Source organism: Cucurbita pepo, chromosome LG17, assembly GCF_002806865.2.
Source record: "Cucurbita pepo subsp. pepo cultivar mu-cu-16 chromosome LG17, ASM280686v2, whole genome shotgun sequence".
NCBI classification, from domain to species: Eukaryota; Viridiplantae; Streptophyta; class Magnoliopsida; order Cucurbitales; family Cucurbitaceae; genus Cucurbita; species Cucurbita pepo.
Window position 1 is genome coordinate 3,827,673 of NC_036654.1, and position 19,341 is coordinate 3,847,013.

General features: G+C 34.1%; 2 protein-coding genes across 2 annotated transcripts in view; both read right to left on the reverse strand.

The window, feature by feature from the left end:
• Nucleotides 1-3,890: 3,890 nt before the first annotated feature.
• LOC111778758 (ribonuclease MC-like) lies at nucleotides 3,891-4,802 on the reverse strand. The gene is made up of 2 exons (XM_023658731.1): nucleotides 4,580-4,802; nucleotides 3,891-4,483 (listed from the first exon to the last, which is right to left on the reverse strand). The coding sequence occupies exons 1-2, from the start codon at nucleotides 4,800-4,802 to the stop codon at nucleotides 3,891-3,893; spliced, it is 816 nt and encodes a 271-aa protein (XP_023514499.1).
• Nucleotides 4,803-7,707: 2,905 nt separating this feature from the next.
• LOC111778076 (plastid division protein CDP1, chloroplastic-like) overlaps nucleotides 7,708-19,341 on the reverse strand; it is a gene marked incomplete at its 5' end in the record, with an annotated part of 14,531 nt that continues 2,897 nt past the window's right edge. The window contains 9 exon segments of the mRNA XM_023657717.1: nucleotides 7,708-8,884; nucleotides 9,005-9,070; nucleotides 9,896-10,021; nucleotides 10,174-10,269; nucleotides 10,453-10,821; nucleotides 11,991-12,113; nucleotides 12,211-12,315; nucleotides 13,074-13,211; nucleotides 16,720-16,833. Of these exon segments, the coding sequence (XP_023513485.1) occupies nucleotides 8,066-8,884; nucleotides 9,005-9,070; nucleotides 9,896-10,021; nucleotides 10,174-10,269; nucleotides 10,453-10,821; nucleotides 11,991-12,113; nucleotides 12,211-12,315; nucleotides 13,074-13,211; nucleotides 16,720-16,833 (1,956 nt within the window).

A 19,341-nucleotide genomic window follows, 5' to 3' on the forward strand; every position in this document is an offset into this window, starting at 1 on the left:
GGAACTACCTCTCTTCTATCCCTAAAAGTGGGTACGAGTGAATGACATCTTGCACCCCAAGTCCCCAGCCATTCACCCAGTCTTACCCCTGAAATGGGAGGCCTATTGAGTTGGCAAACTCGAGCCACTCTCACTCATGCAAATCTAAGGATAATTCCGAATAAACAGAAGTTCATGGTTAGCTCAGGATTAAGATCGAGTTACCTAGGTCATCAAATGAAAAGAAAATCAGTCTCAACAATAATCGACATTATAAAGTGAGAGTGATTTTCTTCATGATCCGATCTTATGCAATGCTCATTGCATAGGACGCCCCCACTCACATGTCTCCACATGTNGTCTCCGCATGTACAATTTATTGATCACATTATATATGTCATATACAAAAGTGGGTTGCATCCATAGTGCCCCAAAGATAAGGTACTCAGCCTTATCCTTGTACTATAGATCATTTTGACCATATACTTGAACTTGATCCACTCTTATGTCTCTACATATAGTTCAAGTAATCATACTATAGTCACAGTGTTCTTAGTTTATTGGATTTAGATTAATAATCGTAAAATTCACTTTATTCAATAACAATCTTTACTAATAAACATCAATAATAACTTTATTGAAAATAAAATATGTTTTTGTTTACAAACTATGAGTTTTAGGACATAAAACCTACCAACTCGGCTTTTTTTAGCACGTGCTTCAAACATCCTGAATTAAGGGTTTCCGAATTAGGGTTTCGATTTTAAGCACTTTTTTTACTATTTTATACACTCCGTTTCTTCGACATTCTATTCTACATCATCATGCCTAATCATTCCCCAAAAAATTAAAAAAAAACATCGAACGTTACACGATTTTTTTAGCACGTGATTCAAACGTCCCGGATTGGGGTTTTCGAATTAGGGTTTCGATTTTAAGCACTTTTTTACTGTTTTATACACTCCATTTCTTCGACATTCTATTCTAAATCATCATGTCTAATCATTCCCCACAAAAATTTTGAAACACATCGAACGTTATTTGTTTTTTTTATTACGTGCTTCAAACGTCCCAATTTTAGGGTATTCGAATTAGGGTTTCGATTTTAAGCACTTTTTAACTGTTTTATACACTATGTTTTCTCGACATTCTATTCTAAATCGTCATGCCTAATCATTCCTCACAAAAATTTTGAAAAACATCGAACGTTACTCGATTTTTTTAGCACGTGCTTCAAACGTCCCGAATTCGGAGTTTTCGAATTAGGGTTGCGATTTTATGCCTTTTTTACTGTTTTATACACTCCGTTTCTTCGAAATTCTATTCTAAATCATCATGCATAATCATTCCCCACAAAAATTTCAAAAAACATCGAACGTTACTCGATTTTTTAGCACGTGCTTCAAACGTCCCAATTTCGAGGTTTCCGAATTAGGGTTTCGATTTTAAGCACTCTATTTTACTGTTTTATACACTCCATTTCCTCGACATTCTATTCTAAATCGTCACCTAATCATTCCCCACAAAAATTTTGAAAAACATTTAACGTTACTCGATTTTTTTAGCACATGCTTCAAACGTCCCGAATTCGAGGTTTCCGAATTAGGGTTTCGATTTTAAGCACATTTTTACTATTTTATACACTCCGTTTCTTCGAATTCTATTCTAAATCATCATGCCTGATCATTCCCCACAAAAATTTCGAAAAACATCGAACGTTACTTGGTTTTTTTAGCACGAGCTTCAAACGTCCCCAATTCGGGGTTTTCGAATTATGGTTTCGATTTTAGGCACTTTTTTACTGTTTTATACACTTCGTTTCTTCGACATTCTATTCTAAATCATCATGGCTAATCATTTCCCACAAAAGTTTCGAAAAAGATGGACAGTTACTCGATTTTTTTAGCACGTGCTTCAAACGTCCCGAATTCGGGGTTTCCGAATTAGGGTTTCGATTTTAAGCACTTTTTTACTATTTTATATACTCCGTTTCCTCGACATTCTATTCTAAATAATCATGCCTAATCATTCCCCACAAAATTTTTGAAAAACATCGAACGTTACTCGGTTTTTTTAGCACGTGCTTCAAACGTCCCTAATTCGAGGTTTCCGAATTAGGGTTTCGATTTTAAGCACATTTTTACTATTTTATACACTCCGTTTCTTCGACATTCTATTCTAAATCATCATGTCTAATCATTCCCCACAAAAATTTCGAAAAACATCGAACGTTACTTGATTTTTTTAGCACGTGCTTCAAACGTCCCGAATTCAGGGTTTTCGAATTAGGGTTTTGATTTTAGGCACTTTTTTACTATTTTATACACTTCGTTTCTTCGACATTCTATTCTAAATCATCATGCCTAATCATTCCCCACAAAAGTTTCGAAAAAGATGGACAGTTACTCGGTTTTTTTAACACGTGCTTCAAACGTCCCGAATTCGGGGTTTCGATTTTAAGCACTTTTTTACTATTTTATACACTCCGTTTCTTCGACATTCTATTATAAATCATCATGCCTGATCATTCCCTACAAAAATTTCAAAAAACATCAAACGTTACTCGCTATTTTTAGCACGTGCTTCAAACGTCCCGAATTCAGGGTTTTTGAATTAGGTTTTCAGTTTTAAGCACTTTTTTACTATTTTATACACTCTTTTTCTTCGACATTCTATTCTAAATCATCATGCCTGATCCCCACAAAAATTTTGAAAAACATCGAACATTACTCGATTTTTTTAGCACTTGCTTTAAACGTCCCGGATTGGAGTTTCCAAATTAGGGTTTCGATTTATACACTTTTTTACTGGTTTATACACTCTTTTCTTCAACATTCTATTCTAAATCATCATGCCTAATCATTCCCCACAAAAATTTCGAAAAACATCAAAGATTAATCCTTACCTACCAAAATGAGCTCCAAACTTCAATCAAGGTAACATAATGAGCTATGAAAAACAGTAAAAAGAGGATTAGAGAGAGTAAGAGACACCGTATTTGTGGATGGTGGGATAAGAGTCGTCTAATGATGATCAATTCTTCGTCAATGCACAAGAAATTTAAACATGATTTGAATCTCTAACCTATGTTTAAGTTGACAATCAAAAATTGGATCATACGATTTAATACCCTTAAAACTTGTTAGAGTGTTCTTAATAATCCTCGACAATCCTCCACTCCAATAGAGCCCTCGAACAAAGTAAACCATTTGTTCGATACTTTAGTCACTTTTGACTACATCTTTAAGGTTCACAACTTCTTTGTTCGACACTTGAGAATTCTATTGACATGACTAAGTTAAAGGCATGACCCTTATACCATGTTAGAGTGTTCTTGATATTCCTCAACAAAACGCTCACATAACTCTTACTCCTTCAAGTTAGAACACTACAACTCAGACTTGAGTGAAATCTGGCCAAACGTTATCAAGGGGGCAACCAATGCGTGTGGGGACACGACTGGAATAAGCATGGAGCATATCATCCCTTCGCTGCAATTCTACAATTGGAAAAGTTTCTGTGCTCTTCCAACTGCAATTCTACTATTAGGAAGAAGCTTCTGTTTTCCATTCGTGGACTGCCTTTCCAACGCCAATAAATGAAATGAATTCTTTTTCACACCCGAGAAGTACACATGTTTAACCTAACAACCCGAATACACCCGACCCAAATTATAAATATTGGATTGGATTGGATTGGATTAGCATAACCTTTTCTAAGGCCCTTCACTTATTTTAAAAATATTTAGTAAACAAATAAGTTATCTTATACGATAACATCCCGAAACATAATTTAAATAAAAACATATCAAAACATCTTCTTGTGAAATTACAACCCGACACAACACACACTACTCTTACGACACGATATTACGATATATTATACATAGAAACATAAGTATTTGGAACTCATTATTCCTGCTTTCCACCACCACTACCACCTCTACGTGTTCCATAAAATCTCTTCCCAAACATGATGGTAATGGAAAGAAGAATACAGAGAAACAAAAACTTGAGAATAGAGACCCGGTGGACTAAAGAATTCTTAAGCTCTCCAACTGCACTCACCAAACTCAAGGGTTGTCGATCGAGCCACACAAATTGTGAAGGACACGTGATTCCAGCAAACTGAGTACAGTCAATTAGAGTGACACCATTTTTGTCAAAGCACAAGATGATTTCGAACAATTGTTTCTTTTTAGATTGTGCATTTTTGTTGCAGCGTAAACCTGGCTTCTTACCTGTGGCAGCCTGAATGGCACCTTCAATGGCTCCGTATTGTCTAGTATTTGTGCCAGTCGGGCCTAGCCCTGCAGTGTTCAAGATGGCCAGGAGATCGTAGTTATGGTTTGTACGAATATTTAGAGTTGTTTGGAAATATTGAAGTTGGTTGAAAGGAGGATCGGAACACGTTCCATGACTATCCCATTCGTGTTTCCAAAATCGTTGGTTGTTCCCACTTATTACATCCGGCCAATATGTGTTTAATTGGGGTACTAATGTTGCAATCTAAAACAAGATAAAGAAGCCAGAAATTTATTATACTTTTTAAATAAAAGATACATTAACATGAAAAAAAAAAAAAAAAAAAAAAAANGCTTGATTAAATGGTTGTCCTGTACAAATAAGAGGAACATTTGAATAATTACTTGGCCACAAACCATGAATTGTGAACATGGCAGGAGGGTTAGCATAACATCTTACTCCACTGCATGTAGCTGGAGGCCATTGTTGAACCATTTGAAAATAATCAAATTGAGCCTTTACACATAACGTCAATAAGGCTAAATTGAATATAGAAACTATGAAAGGAGCTTTACCCATAATGTGCTTGCAAGCCAGATGAACATAATGGTTGGGTTTATATAGAGAATTTTCTTAACCATTCTTTGTTGAATTTTCTCTCTAGGAAATAATAAATATTAAAATGAATTTAATAAGTTGATCAATCTAAACGTTTAAAAAATTAATCTCTGCGTATAATTGAATTATAATAATAATGGTAATAGTTTGATGACTACCACATATTTATATTCAACTAAATACGTGTAACAGCCTAAGCCCACCGCTAGTAGATATTGTCTTTTTTGAACTTTTCTTTCTTGACTTCCTCTCAAAGTTTTAAAACGCTTCTGATTGGGAGAGGTTTCAACGCCCTTATAAAGAATGTTTCGTTTTCCTCTCTAACCGATGTGGGATCTCATAACACTCTTGTGAAAAACGTTCAAATGAGCATACGATAATTGAGATGTACTCTTTTCTCTAAACTCTCATTCAACTCTTCATATCTCAATTATATAAATAAAAGTCAAGAATATAAATTGAGAAATATTTATGGAGTAAATGTGAGATGTGAGGGAGGTGATGCATATAAGACAAATTAATGGTGGTTGAGGCAAAGTATTTAATTGACAATATTTCATTATTAAAAGATCAATTGTATCTAAAGCTTCAAAATATATATATATATATATATATATGTATTATTTTATAAAATAATAGACTTAGCCATGATTTTTTAACTACCTTCCTTTTGTCTTTATTCTATTAAATATTTGATAAAATATGCCAAGAAAAAGCTTTAAGTTTGATATCTTTAATACGTTGAATGACATTCGATTGTTTACGGATGAATTTTTTGTGTTTGTATGCTTATATGGTCATAGATTACTTCTCCAATTATGTAATGTATGAATCATACACCCATATTATTATTCATGCTCCTTTCTTTTCCTTTAGTTCCGATCGCGTGAGAGAGTGTTTGCCCATAGTTAGACCTAGGAGTATAAAGACAAGTTGAGGCTTGACTAAGCTAGAAGGGTGGAGTATTTGTAATCTCAAAGGGGAGCTAGAAGAGTGAAGGAATCAGGCTGAGCTAGTTTCGATTAAGATAAGTGGATAGCGTACAAAGTGTAGAATGATAACTCAAGCCACGCTAGACAGAATCAGAAATTGCAACTCTAATAGCTCAATAGTTGAAAACACTAAGCGATCACACCTCACAAATACTTGACACTTAAATATGACATGAGCAATAACATTTTAAGTAATGACTAGCCAATTTGCCCTAAGATCTCGTAGAAACCCTCGATAGGTATAGACGTGAAGGAGCTCACACTCGATAGATATAGATGTGAAGGACCTGAGTCAGAGCCATCATAAGACAATGAGGGCCCAAATAAGGCTAGTACATGAGATACTGTGCAATGAATTATGATAGGACCAAGACTCGAGGAATAAAGAGAGTTAGAGGGCAAAATCCCCTACTTAAGTTCACTCAGAGCTATAGAATTTAAAGATAGTCTCAGACAATCAGTGACCTAGAGACGTGGTATGTAGCCATACCAATAATTAATTAGAGCTTACAATTAAGCTGCTTACTGAGTATTTCACACGCTCATGCTACTTTCTTTCAAATGGTTTGTGAAATAATTGTCAATGACATGAGCGTTTGAGAGTCGTGCAGTTGTAGGAGGAACCCTCGTCTATTTTAGTTTTGTATTTGAATATTTGTTATACTCTTTTTGTAACTAACTTTCACATATGTATTTTGATTTTAAATATTTAAATTTCATTGTATCACCCCTTATTTAAAAAATGAAATATTTTATCGAATCTTTTAAACCTTACATCTGCATATAGTGATTTGTGATTTGAAGTCTCAAAAAGTGGGTTCTTATAGTATTATGAAGGTGATTTGAAGTATTATGAAGTCGTAACATACACATAATAATGATCATTATACAATATTTTGTAGTCCGAATTAAGATTTAGAATATGAAATATAATGTTACCCATCCTTATTGTTTTTAGATTATCTCTTAAACTATCTTAAGAATTGTTTTCTTTAACACAAACTATTTCAGATCTTTTAATTAAAATATTTATAATTTATATATTGTTAAAAAAAAGAAAAAAAAAAGAAAAAAAAAAAAAAANAAAAAAAAAAAAAAAAAAAAAAAAAAAGAGAGAGAGAGAGAGAGAGAGAAAGAAAGAAGAAGAAGAAGAAGAAGAAAAAACGTCTCCAAAGCCTGAGGAATACCAAGAAATACTTTTCATGATTGGACGATCATAACAAACGAGTGAAACATAACTAGATTTTAATTTGCGGTGACTAGACATGATTCTTTCATTTGCAATCCACAAACCTCATTGAGAAATGGAATTTAGAAACATTGGAAGGATATTTTACTAATGATGTTGATAACTACAACTAAATTTCTTCTATCATAAACTGAAAAGAGACTTTTGAATACTTTTACAAAAGAGTCTACGATAGAAAATTCATCAATCACTATATCAGCTAAATGTGTTTTAGATTCCTCATTGATCACTAACATCAAATGTTTCATCAGATTCGATATCATGGACAACTGAAGAGGAGATAGAATCATTAGTAGTGGAAGAGCTAATGGTACCTATCCCCAATAATTAATATAGCCAAAATAACTTCTTGGAAAAAGACTGAAGCCAAAAAGTTAAATTAAAAATGCAGTAAAATATCTTCACCAAATATTCCAATGAAAGAATGAAAGATATTTTTAAAAAATGGTGAACATAGTGTTATCCAATGAACCTCAATAATTACTTGTGATTAAAGATAAATGCTTGCAAGGAATAAAAGGTGAAGAAAGGCTTGAAAATAAACACAATGAAAATGATGTTTCCTGTTAAAAATAAATAAATAAACCAAATGAATGGCAAGAGTTTGTGGCCATTCCTTTGGAAGTTGGAACTGGAAGGAAAAGTAGTTGGTGAAGTGAAGGCTTTGACTAGGTTCAAACAAAGAGATGGAAGATGCATTTAGTTTCGGCATGGTTGGTAGTTAGGCCCCGAAAGAATGTTTTTCAAGACTTCATTAGATTGGTATTGACTAAGAATCTCACCATTGGCAGTTGTTGAAGGAAAGGTGGCTGGAAGTCGCGAGAGAGAGAAATATGCATTACAAAAATGGGTGAGAAGATAAAGGTGTCTAATAATTTTCCATTTCATGTTTCTTGGTATTTGTTTCAATTTATTTCAAAAACAGGTACATCTAAAAAGATTCTCGGTTTCCTGTTCTTATCATATGAAAACGTCCCAAATTCTCATATACAAGAAATATTGACCCTAGATTGTGATGAAACAGCTTGAACATAAATGAACTTTACCTGGAAAAGCATTGCTCCATCAAGAATTTCCGCAAGTCTATAAATTTGATAGTTAGGTCCCAAAGCTTCAGCTTTAATCATTTGCCATTGCTTCACAAGGGCTTCGGCTTCTTCAACCGACATCGGCTTCTGATGCAGAGCTGAAATTGCAGATAACAGTGGCGTATCACTTGTGCCTGATAAGTTCCTGCCCTTCCTCATTATATTCGACAAAAGCCTTTTAAGACTACTACTAAGATTTGAACGGCTCTTCCTATTTGGAGCTCCTATAACATTATCTGTGGACAGACCCTCATCGCTGAAAAGAGAGCTTGCATTCAGGCTTGCTATATGTGGGGTCCATGGAGGAACGAGTTTCCTCTTTATCATCGTACTCATTAGCTTGAACGAAGCAAAGCTAATACATCCAACTACGACAAGAACTTTCATGTTACAGACAAGACTGTCCCTGGCCAACCAAAATTCTGAAATTTTCCATTTGTTTAGGCGAAGGTTCCTTTTCAATTGAACTGATGATGAGTTGGCATCAGTCTTTTCTTTTTCCGTTCCTAATTGACTCGGCAAGTTAGTAGGCGTTAACTGTCTAATAATGTTCCCAAGATTTTGGGAAGAACTCAAATTAGGAAAGGAGTTCTCAACATCCCTCCACTCTGATACAAAAGAAGAGGATATGGGCCTGTTATTTGTGATAGTCTGCTGAGAATGGTTAATTTTCTTCTTTGCATCCATTTTCTTCTTGCCATGGAGAAAACTAACCTGAACAAACAAAAAGAAACGCAAAATAAAAAAATAAAAAAATGAAGCTGCCGCAGCCAAGTTCAGTATATTCTGTTTAAAAAAGTGTTCTCTAATCTGATCAGTTGGTACGAGTCTCACCAGCGTCAGGGAGCAATCCCGCGTATCTTTAAAGACATCAAGTACAGTATCCTTCAACCATATTTCCTGCTCAAGTTCAACAGGCATTCAGATATAAAAAGAATATAGACATCAATAAAAGCAGATAAAGAATTTTAAATTAATCGAGTATATGAAGTGAACATTGTTGGAAAAGTAATTATGCCTCCCAAGCTACATATATTTTATGTTTCATATTTCCAAAAGTATGTTTTTCAACCGAGACCAAATTTGAAGCAAACGATTTATAAGAACAGCTTAATTATAGCACTTCTATTCCATTCAAGGGTATAAATAATGCATTGTCCAAAATGACATTTTGGATGCATGATCATAGATAATAGTGAACCATTGAGAAGTATTTTGAAAACCATAGAAACTTATGACAAACGACTAATTTCAAAATTTTTAAAAATATACTTAATCTAACATGTGAAAATCAATAGTACTGTTATACTATATCTATAAAGAGGGTTTGATAGTCTTTGGTCTCTTATTAATTTTTTTTAAGGAAAACCAAAATTTTTCATCGAAGACGTGAAAATTTACATACGTTGCAGAGGCCAACAAAAACTAAGATACAACACTCAGAATGCACAAACACTTGAAAAGATTAGNTTTTTCATCGAAGACGTGAAAATTTACATACGTTGCAGAGGCCAACAAAAAGTAAGATACAACACTCAGAATGCACAAACACTTGAAAAGATTAGAAAACTGAGGAACAAAATCACCCATACTTAATAGGGCGTCAATATATGCCTATATTTATCCTAACAGTATATACTCTCTGTTCCTTTTTCTTTTTCTTTTTTTTTTTTCCGAAGTACCCTGTCTGTTGGTTAAAATCAAATGGTCAAAAAGTGAACTTACCAACGATTGGTATGTGTTCTCTGCATTCTTTTTCTCCATTCCTAGATTTGACAATCGGGTAGGCATAGCTGGTTTAGAATTCAAAGTCGACTGTTGAAGCTTTTCAAAAACCTCAGAATCACTGCACTGTAAACATAATAGCCAGAATATGAGTAATACTAGACATCGAATGACTAAAGTAACACTACATGTCAAATTTTAGCAGTTTAAGATACATTAAGATCATTAAATTATTTTATCACATCTGGATTACATATGTGATATTAAAAACAATCTACCTGACCAAGAAGAAAAATGGAAAAAGCCTCCTCAAGTTTCAAATCGACACCCTCTGATGACATCAGACATTCACATATAGTTTTTGCCTTTTCAATCTACATAAGAATAGTACAAGATATAGCATTAATAAAAGGAGACATAGCAATCATCTCTTATGATTTTAGTGATTGTTATTCAATCATCTTCAAAAATATTTTGAGCAAGGGGTATGCATATGTGCCATTAAACAAAACTTTTCTATTATGCTATGGATTGATCAGCTGCAAAAGAGAAATTACCAACTCTGTCTGCCTAGTTGAAAACCCAAGGGCAAGATGAGCTTTAAAAGCCATTAAGAAGCAATCAAAATCAATCACAACCCTTTGATTCTGTGACTCGATTGATTTTTTATTCTTTCTAATAAGAGCTAATTCATCCCATGGAAGAAGATCTACTATTTCTGCCGCCATTAGCCTACCAAGAGCTTGGCTTAAGAAGCATGGCCAATCCTGAACCTGGCATGATGTTTCCACATCAAGACCTTGTCTCAGCAATTCACGTAATGCTGCAATTGCTCCTGCTCTCCGTTCGGTATTCGTGGGTAAGCTAGGCATACCCAACAACTCCAATGTGCAAGCAGGTGCAAGTTCCTCCAAAGATTCTTCAATCTGAAACCAGGGGAAGCAAAAATCTCATTTGGTTGCCCCTTTTTTCCAGGGCAAAATGTTAACAATTGAATGATATAACAGATCAACCATCCATAAAATTTAAAATATGCAACAATTTAATAATGAAGTAACAAAAATAATATAGAGGAGAAATAATAAACTTGGACGGCATAAATAAACCAAAAAGGAATTAACATGTCATCCCTAAATTGTTTTCCATCCCATATGTCTACCAAATTCCATGGTTACTTTTAATTTTAAGAGAATAAAAATATATTGATATATATATATATATATATGAATATGTGCAACTTAGATCTTCTTATAGAACATAGACCTATTACAGATAAAGAAAAAATAACAATTATAAAGGCCAAATATTGACGGCCAATATTTGTAATATTTACATACAAATATTCCTAAATAGTAGAAACTCCAACACTCCCCTCCAAGTTGGTTTAAAGATGTCTTCTACAGTCAGCTTGTCAATTAGTTAGTCAAGTTCTTCTTTGGAAGTCTCTTAGTTAGTACATCAATAATTTGGCCAGTTGTTGGAAGATAATGAACCTATCATTTTCAATCCAAATACAAAAGTACTGGTTCTGGGATAGATTGGGAGGAAGCTGAATATTCCTCCCCTTGTCTTCAATAATGAACCTATCTTTTTCAATCTAAATATAAAAATACTTGTCCTCAACATAACTACTCAGAATCCGTAACCCAAAGTGAGAATGAAAGCGTGCACTCAGGGGATCAAAGAAGAGAGTAAAAATTAACAGAAAACTAAAGAGAGAGATTTCCATTGCTCAAAATCCTTATTTTAAAACTTTTTTCAAGCTCATAGAATTTTGTTGCTCCAAGTGCTGTNTTTTAAAACTTTTTTCAAGCTCATAGAATTTTGTTGCTCCAAGTGCTGTACTTCATATCTGTTCACTAATTTAATAAAAAGGTCAGTTTCTTCTCAAAAATATTCCAGACAATTATATATACAAGTTAAAAACCCCTTTGGAGGGGAGGGAATGTACTATGGAATATACTATCATAAAGAAAAAGAAGTGGTGGGTAATTGAAGGTACAAGATTCTACATGCATTAATAGGTGGAGTTGTAAAAATGCCTACGAATTATTAGCGTGAAAAAATTGACAAACAAAAAAAGTGGACCTTTCACCTGAGATAACAATCTTAATTTCGCAAGAGATGTTTGACTCCTTAGTAGATATTGAGCACGTGCAAGAGCTTCAAATCCTTGAGACACCATGTTCTTCTCAAACCCGATTTTTGCAATTGCACACTTCAAGAAAGCACCCAATATAAGAATACAATATACAACAAAACTAAAACAAGAATGGGGCTTCAAGAGTCCCCGCCTACTGTCCATAACAGCATACCTCCGCTAATACCATAGAAAGAAGTATGTCATGCATATGAGGCTTAGCCATTGGACATTGAATAACTGTCTGTCCAATGTCAAGCACCCTTTTTGCTTCTCCGACCTACAAAAATGGGGCAAAAAATAACAACTTATGATACATCGTTTATCTGAAATCCTTTTCAATTCATCTCACTCCAAGAGGAAAGTAAAAGGAAGAAATAGAATGAGCTCACAAACTAAAATCACTAAGAAACTGCTTCAGATTTTGTAAATTTCAATCAATGTCAGCATGAGAAATATTAACAATTAAAAAGAGGTTGCATATTTAATTAAGGAGAGAACCAAACTTTATGGGCAAAATCCTAATTACTCAACAGTGCACCCTATAATTTAACAAACTGATCAGAATGCTATTACGATAAACTAAGAATGTTTTTTTTTTTTTTTTTTTTTTTTTTTTTTTTATCTCTTAAGATCACTCAAAATCAAAGCTTACCTTCATCCTTTCCCACACTATATATAACAAATAAAAATAACCACTTCCTTAATTAATTGCTTGCATACCCTGAATACCCTAGGTCCCTAATAACATTCCTAATTTTATCCTTATAGTATCCTTTTCATCTATCAATAAAAATTAGTTTCTTATTAAGAGAAAATGGAGTATATATAAACACACACACACACACACACACATACACTAATAGCAATCCTGCCACAAACTGAACTAAACCTAAATGCATTTAAATAAGATGTTTTATCTTTTCAAAAGGAGATGAGACTTTTCATTAATGTTTAAATATGAAATATTAAAAAACAATTCCGTAAAATAACCTGTATTTCTCATGTAGATGAGTTTACTATGAGTGTTGGACTTACCTCTTGAAGAAGACAAAGTGCACCTGGCAACCAAGCCCAAGGTATTCGAATGGAGGACTTAGGTGGGATGTTTTCCTTCATATTACCAGCATAATGTGGTTCAAATAGAAGTTTATCTCTCACATCCATTAAAAGATCCTGAAAAATACCCAAATATCAAATTATATAAATGTGAAGAAATACGTGTTTCTCCTGTTTTATAAAATGATAATGTATAACTTAATATAACCCCTCAATTGTTAGGGGATTATGGGTGAAAAAAATAAATAAGAAAACAACTAGCTATCAAGGAAGAAAAATGTTGGTTGTGACGTAGGCATCTGGGACTTGCAAACTACATGTGATTAGCTTTCTGTATAAATTAGTTTGTTTTATGTTACGTTTTTAGGAGTTTTCTGTTTAGAGTTAATACCTTTGATTACATAGGAGGCACTCTGATGTAACCCTTAATTTGAAATTATATCAAGTTTTCAATATCCTTAACAAAGGACAAGCACAACAGTATATAGACCAAAGCCGAAGCTAACAAACAGCCAAAGATGCAACTAAGACGTAAAAGATCAGCTAACAAACAAATAGGTCAAACAGAACCAACCCCAACGGGCTATTTTGACCAAAATACAAAGGACACAATATTCCCTACACTACGCTCTTCCTTCTTTTTGAGGCCATAGTAGTGTATCCTTTGCAGAGGAAAGTCATAAGACCTAGAAAATATCCTTTGGAACTAAGATGTCTAGTAGTGTATCCTTTCCCAGGCTTAAGATGGCATCATGAAGCAACAGTGAGACTCCAGAGTTCCCGGTTAACATTGTACTAAGTTGATATGTCTTGATAAGCATTCTAATAGCCCAATAACTTCGACTTACATAGTTATGCCTCAATAAGTGCTTAAATCATCTGGTAAACTTCAATAGAGCATTGAGCCAACAAAGGGTCTAAACTCATCCCGGTGAGTTTTAAATCAATGAAGAAGAATGAGGGTAGTGCTGTTGAGAACCTAGACAATGAAATGAGATGCGGCATTTAAATGACCTTAACCTACATTCAAGGCAAGGTCTTTAGGACTTGATCTAGAGTAGAGGCAAGCTAGCTAGAGTTGCAATGGAAGGAAAATACATGTACGAGCCACGTGCATGGCCAAATTTCAAGCTATTGCATAAGAACTATGTGAGAACTTATTGTTGAAGATAAATCCTTGATTACTTATAGATGAAGGGAGAATGTCTGATAAAACTGTACTGCAACAATAACTCAGTCATCAAACTGTACTGCAACAATGGAAGGAAAATACATGTACGAGCCACGTGCATGGCCAAATTTCAAGCTATTGCATAAGAACTATGTGAGAACTTATTGTTGAAGATAAATCCTTGATTACTTATAGATGAAGGGAGAATGTCTGATAAAACTGTACTGCAACAATAACTCAGTCATCAAACTGTACTGCAACAATGGAAGGAAAATACATGTACGAGCCACGTGCATGGCCAAATTTCAAGCTATTGCATAAGAACTATGTGAGAACTTATTGTTGAAGATAAATCCTTGATTACTTATAGATGAAGGGAGAATGTCTGATAAAACTGTACTGCAACAATAACTCAGTCATCAATATTGCTCTTAATCCTATCTAACGAGATAGGACAAAACATATTGAAATTGATAGGCATTTGATTAAGAAAAAGGAATAGTATGCATGAATTATGTGCTCTCACGACTTAAACTGAGAGATGTGTTAACAAAAAAAATTCACAGTTTACTGTTTCATGAGTTAGTATACAAGCTAAGAATAAATGATATCTATTACTCCGCCTGAGGGGGAGTGTGAAAGAAATAATCTTAATTTGAGGAAAATTGGTGTAATCCCATTTAAGGGAATTAGCCTAGTTTTCGTTTCCTCTTCTGTATTGTTTCCTATTCCCTTAAGGATTAGTTAGCTTTTCTTTTTTGCTTCTTATTCCCTGAAGGAATAGTTAGTTTTTTTATGTTTCCTATTCCTTAGAGAATAGTTAGCTTTTTTATGTTTCTTATTCCCTAGAGGATTAGTTAATTTTTTTTATTATAAATAGGCCTATGTAATTCTCTAGTGAATAACAAGAAATGAGAGTAATACAAATTACTCTTGTATTATGGACTTCAATCTATTGTTGGATTTGGATAAGTGAAGGAAAGCTGAGTCAATGTGGTGGGGTGGAGAAGCCCCCCAAAGGGTTAAGCCCTCAACACCAAGTCAACTAAGAAAATTGACAACTCCAAAGGACTCGCTAAATATCATCATATTAGTATATTTGCAACCCCGACAACGATAAAGAGGGAAAATCTTTTTTTGCAGAAAATCATCAAAATATAGGCGATCTTGCTAATATTTTGGCAATTTGATTTTGGTCAATGCAAAATTTATAAATAAGAATATTGGAGAAATAAATCAATCAATATGAATGTGGATAAATGAGTTTGAGCAGAGGGCTTCCCAAGCAAACACCACACCAAAAAGACATACATTTACCATTTCCAATTTTGACGGACTAAGTGTTCCAGAAGCTTCCATTGTTTTGGTATGTTAACCCAAGGACTTCTCAAATATCCATAGATTTTGCTAATTGTGCGCCATCCAAAAGAATTAAGGCCATAAATGCTGGTTATTACCAGATACAAAGGCGTCTCCAACCCCATTTTGCATGAAGGGCCAGATAGAGCCTTGTCAGCCATGAAAGGATTTATCGTACTTTCCTTGTCAAACTGCCTCTGCAATGCATTGGAGATCTTTCTCCAATCATCATGAGCATAAGTTCTCTTTTTTANACTGCCTCTGCAATGCATTGGAGATCTTTCTCCAATCATCATGTGCATAAGTTCTCTTTTTTACACAATATGCTTGTTGAGTACCGTGCTTTATCCTGCACTGAACTATTCTTATAAAAGCAGGCTGTCCTTGGACTTCCTTCTCATGTATATTTTCAAAAAAAATCCCTAGCATGCNGCTGTCCTTGGACTTCCTTCTCATGTATATTTTCAAAAAAAAAACCCTAGCATCCCTAGGTAAGTATTCTTTCTCAATTTGCTTCCACGTGAATTCTCTTATCATTTCCATTTCCTAAAATACTAAGCAACCTCACTTGTTAGTTCTGATACTACAATACTATTTCTCATTCCAAAGTTCGAGATGGAAATGCATTCAAGATTCTAGCCATGCTGATTGTACTTCTTCAGTAATCAACAGATACCAAAGTTCCTTTTTAATTGTCTCAAGAAATGGCCTTCCAGGGGGAATTGCACCAACTTGGCCATGGATTCTTCAAACCAAATGAGTTGCCTCGTACATGGAGAAATATGGAAATGGTGATTGCCTGTTCTTCAATCTTGAAAAGATCATATAATGACAGCCAGATGAAAAACTTACTCTCAAAGCAACAACTACTAAAATCCGTGATACTAATGAAGTAGAAATATAAGAGAAGAGAGCACTCCATGACAAATCTCTAAATCTTTCTTCAAAGAAGGTTTCAAAAGATTTGTTTTCAATCATATGATACTAATAGCCATGATAAAAAGACAAGAAACCTCTTTAAGCCTAAACAACTAATGGCAGAGATGTAATGAAGAATCAACGATGGACTACAACAAGTCAACATAAAGTCCCAACCTGGCGAGATGAAATAGCATCAATGGAGTAACCTTCTTCAATTTCAACATTTCTTAATTCCATTACTGATTTGACAATCTCATCTTTTTCAGCTTGATCTGGGACACCAATAAGCTGCACAATGAACATTTGTATCATATAATAGTTGGAAAAAATCAACATAAAAAGGTGAGTAGATGATGCAATCACAAACTATCGAAGTCATTATTGGATACATATGTAAGACAAGAGAAAACAAAAGGCACATGTCAAACATAATTCATAAGTTTATAGAAACACAGTTCTTTTTTTGTAGAAACAAAGTTCTTTTTTTTTTTTTTTATGAGAAACAAGATGTTTCATAGATGCTATGGAATAATAAACAACATACTGAAACTCATCGAGCATTTGAGAATAAATTTACAAAATAAAAAATGTCAAAACTATCACACCTCACAGGTAGCAACCTTTTTTCTAATATAATGCTTTGTATTATTGAGAAGTTATAAATATATGGTCTTTCTAGATTTTGCAAGCAATATTTTTCTATGGAATATAAAATTGTTTTATTTTTAATGAATAATCTAACTCTCATAGAAGAAAAATGAAAAAATACACAAGTATACAAAAATAAAGCCTACAAAAGGGGAACCAATCAAGTAAAGTACAACCTAAAAAAGTAATTACAAAAGGGTCTTGTCACCAAAACCCAAAGAGAAATATCGAGTCTAACAAGAGACCAAGACCAAACATCGCTAGAAGATCTCTCCTGCCCCTAAAAAAGCCTATTGCTTCTCTCGCCTAAAAAAATCCACAAATAGCACAAACCTCAGCCTACCACAAAAATAATCTTATTCTCATTAAAAAAGAAAAAAAGTGAACTGATAAGAAGCTCCTCAATCGACTCCCTACAACTTTGAGAGCTAACAAAGAAAAAACCAAATGCCTCATTTAGGACCCATGTCCTCAACCCTCGTGGACTTGTCTCTCTTCCTCAAATATTCCATTTTATTCTTCTTCCCATATGTATATGATTTATTTTTCTCTCTTTTCTCATATTCTTGTAATCGTTACCCTAGTTTTGATAGTTGTACAGTTCTCTTCCTTTAAAACCTATGTTTGTAACATGGAATTATACAGGACATATGAAAAGTATTTTTCTGATGTAAGCTTTTAAAAACTAAAGCATACAAAACGTGAACAAGAAAACAACCACACATGAATGTCTAATCATTTAGTCCATGATGCATGTAACAAAGAGCAAGGATGAGATCTTTATCAAAGTTAGACACTTGTCACTCATTCATTTGGCACATCCAAACATTGAGAGATGTTATGACGCAATCAATGTAGGGACTTTTTATAAAAATGAAAAGGATGTCTAAAGGCTAACAAACCAGCCATTTAAATAGGCTTTACAGCCAACCTTGCAGCAACAGTCAACTTAACAAGGCTGTAAAAACTAAAAGTATCCTTAAAATAAAAGACTAAATCCAAATGTGGTTAAGACAGGATTATCACTCGGTTAAAACAAGAGAAGAACCAAGAAGCTACAAGAAAGGACAAGAATGGGCCAAGAACAGGATGGATGTCCTACATTAAACCCTTCCTTCGAAGAAAAAAAATTGACCCCAAGTTAGTCATGTAAAGGAAACTAATCCAGCGCATGATAAGAGAAAATGTATTTGACATTGAAGGTGTTGTTGATGCGCAAAGGAGGAAGGACCAATCTGATATGTATTGCTACCCAGCCGCTCAACATTAGGAATAGGCCCAATCTTCTTGTTAGTCAGATTATTGTGATGGGCAGCCAGTAGACAAGATTTACAAAGGTGGACCATCACCAAACCGCCCACTTGAAAGTCCTCAAGCCGGCGGTGAGCATTTACCAAAGATTTATAGTAAGTGGTTGCCTTTTCCAGATGATCCTTGACATTTGTTCGCAGCTCTTGAATACAGTAGCCATACTCTCAGCTTCAGCACTAAGGTCAATAGAAGAAGGAATATTAGCTAAGTCAGTAGTCAGACAAGGGAGATGAGTACATACAACCTCAAATGGGGACTTCCCTATGGACCAATTCTGCATATGGTTGTAATTAAGCCTGAGACAAAGAAATGTCCCATTGTTTAGGCTTGTTACCGATAAGGCAACATACAAGGATCTCATAACTGCTATTGGTAGGTTGAGTTTAACCATCCCTAATAATAGATTCCAAAGAGGTATTAATCAAAATGGGTGACTTTTGTTAACAATGAAAAAGATGTCTCAAAGCTTGCAAACCAGCCATTTAAATAGACTGAACAACCAACCTTGTAAAAACCATAAGTTTCTGTAAAATAAAAGATTAAACCCAAGTGTTGTTAAGACAGGATTGTCACCCAGTAAAAACAAGAACCAAGAAGTTACAAGTATGTTTCAAGGCTTTGAGTGCTCTTTAACATTTGACTTTGTTGCCAAAATCAATATTTTCTAATTATTTGGACACTGGGCATAAAAGGCTTACACGGTCAGGCTAAGGCTAATGAAACTTGTAGCTGCTCGAATAAAAATATGTTAGGTATAAAGTCTTCAAACCTCTTATACTTTTTTTTTTTTTTTTTTTTTTTTTTTTTTTTTTTTTTTTTTTTTTTTTTTTTTTTTTT

Coding starts and splice junctions, on each gene's coding strand:
- LOC111778758 (XM_023658731.1), bottom strand. CDS start 4,802: ATGGGTAAAGCTCCTTTCATAGTTTCTATATTCAATTTAGCCTTATTG.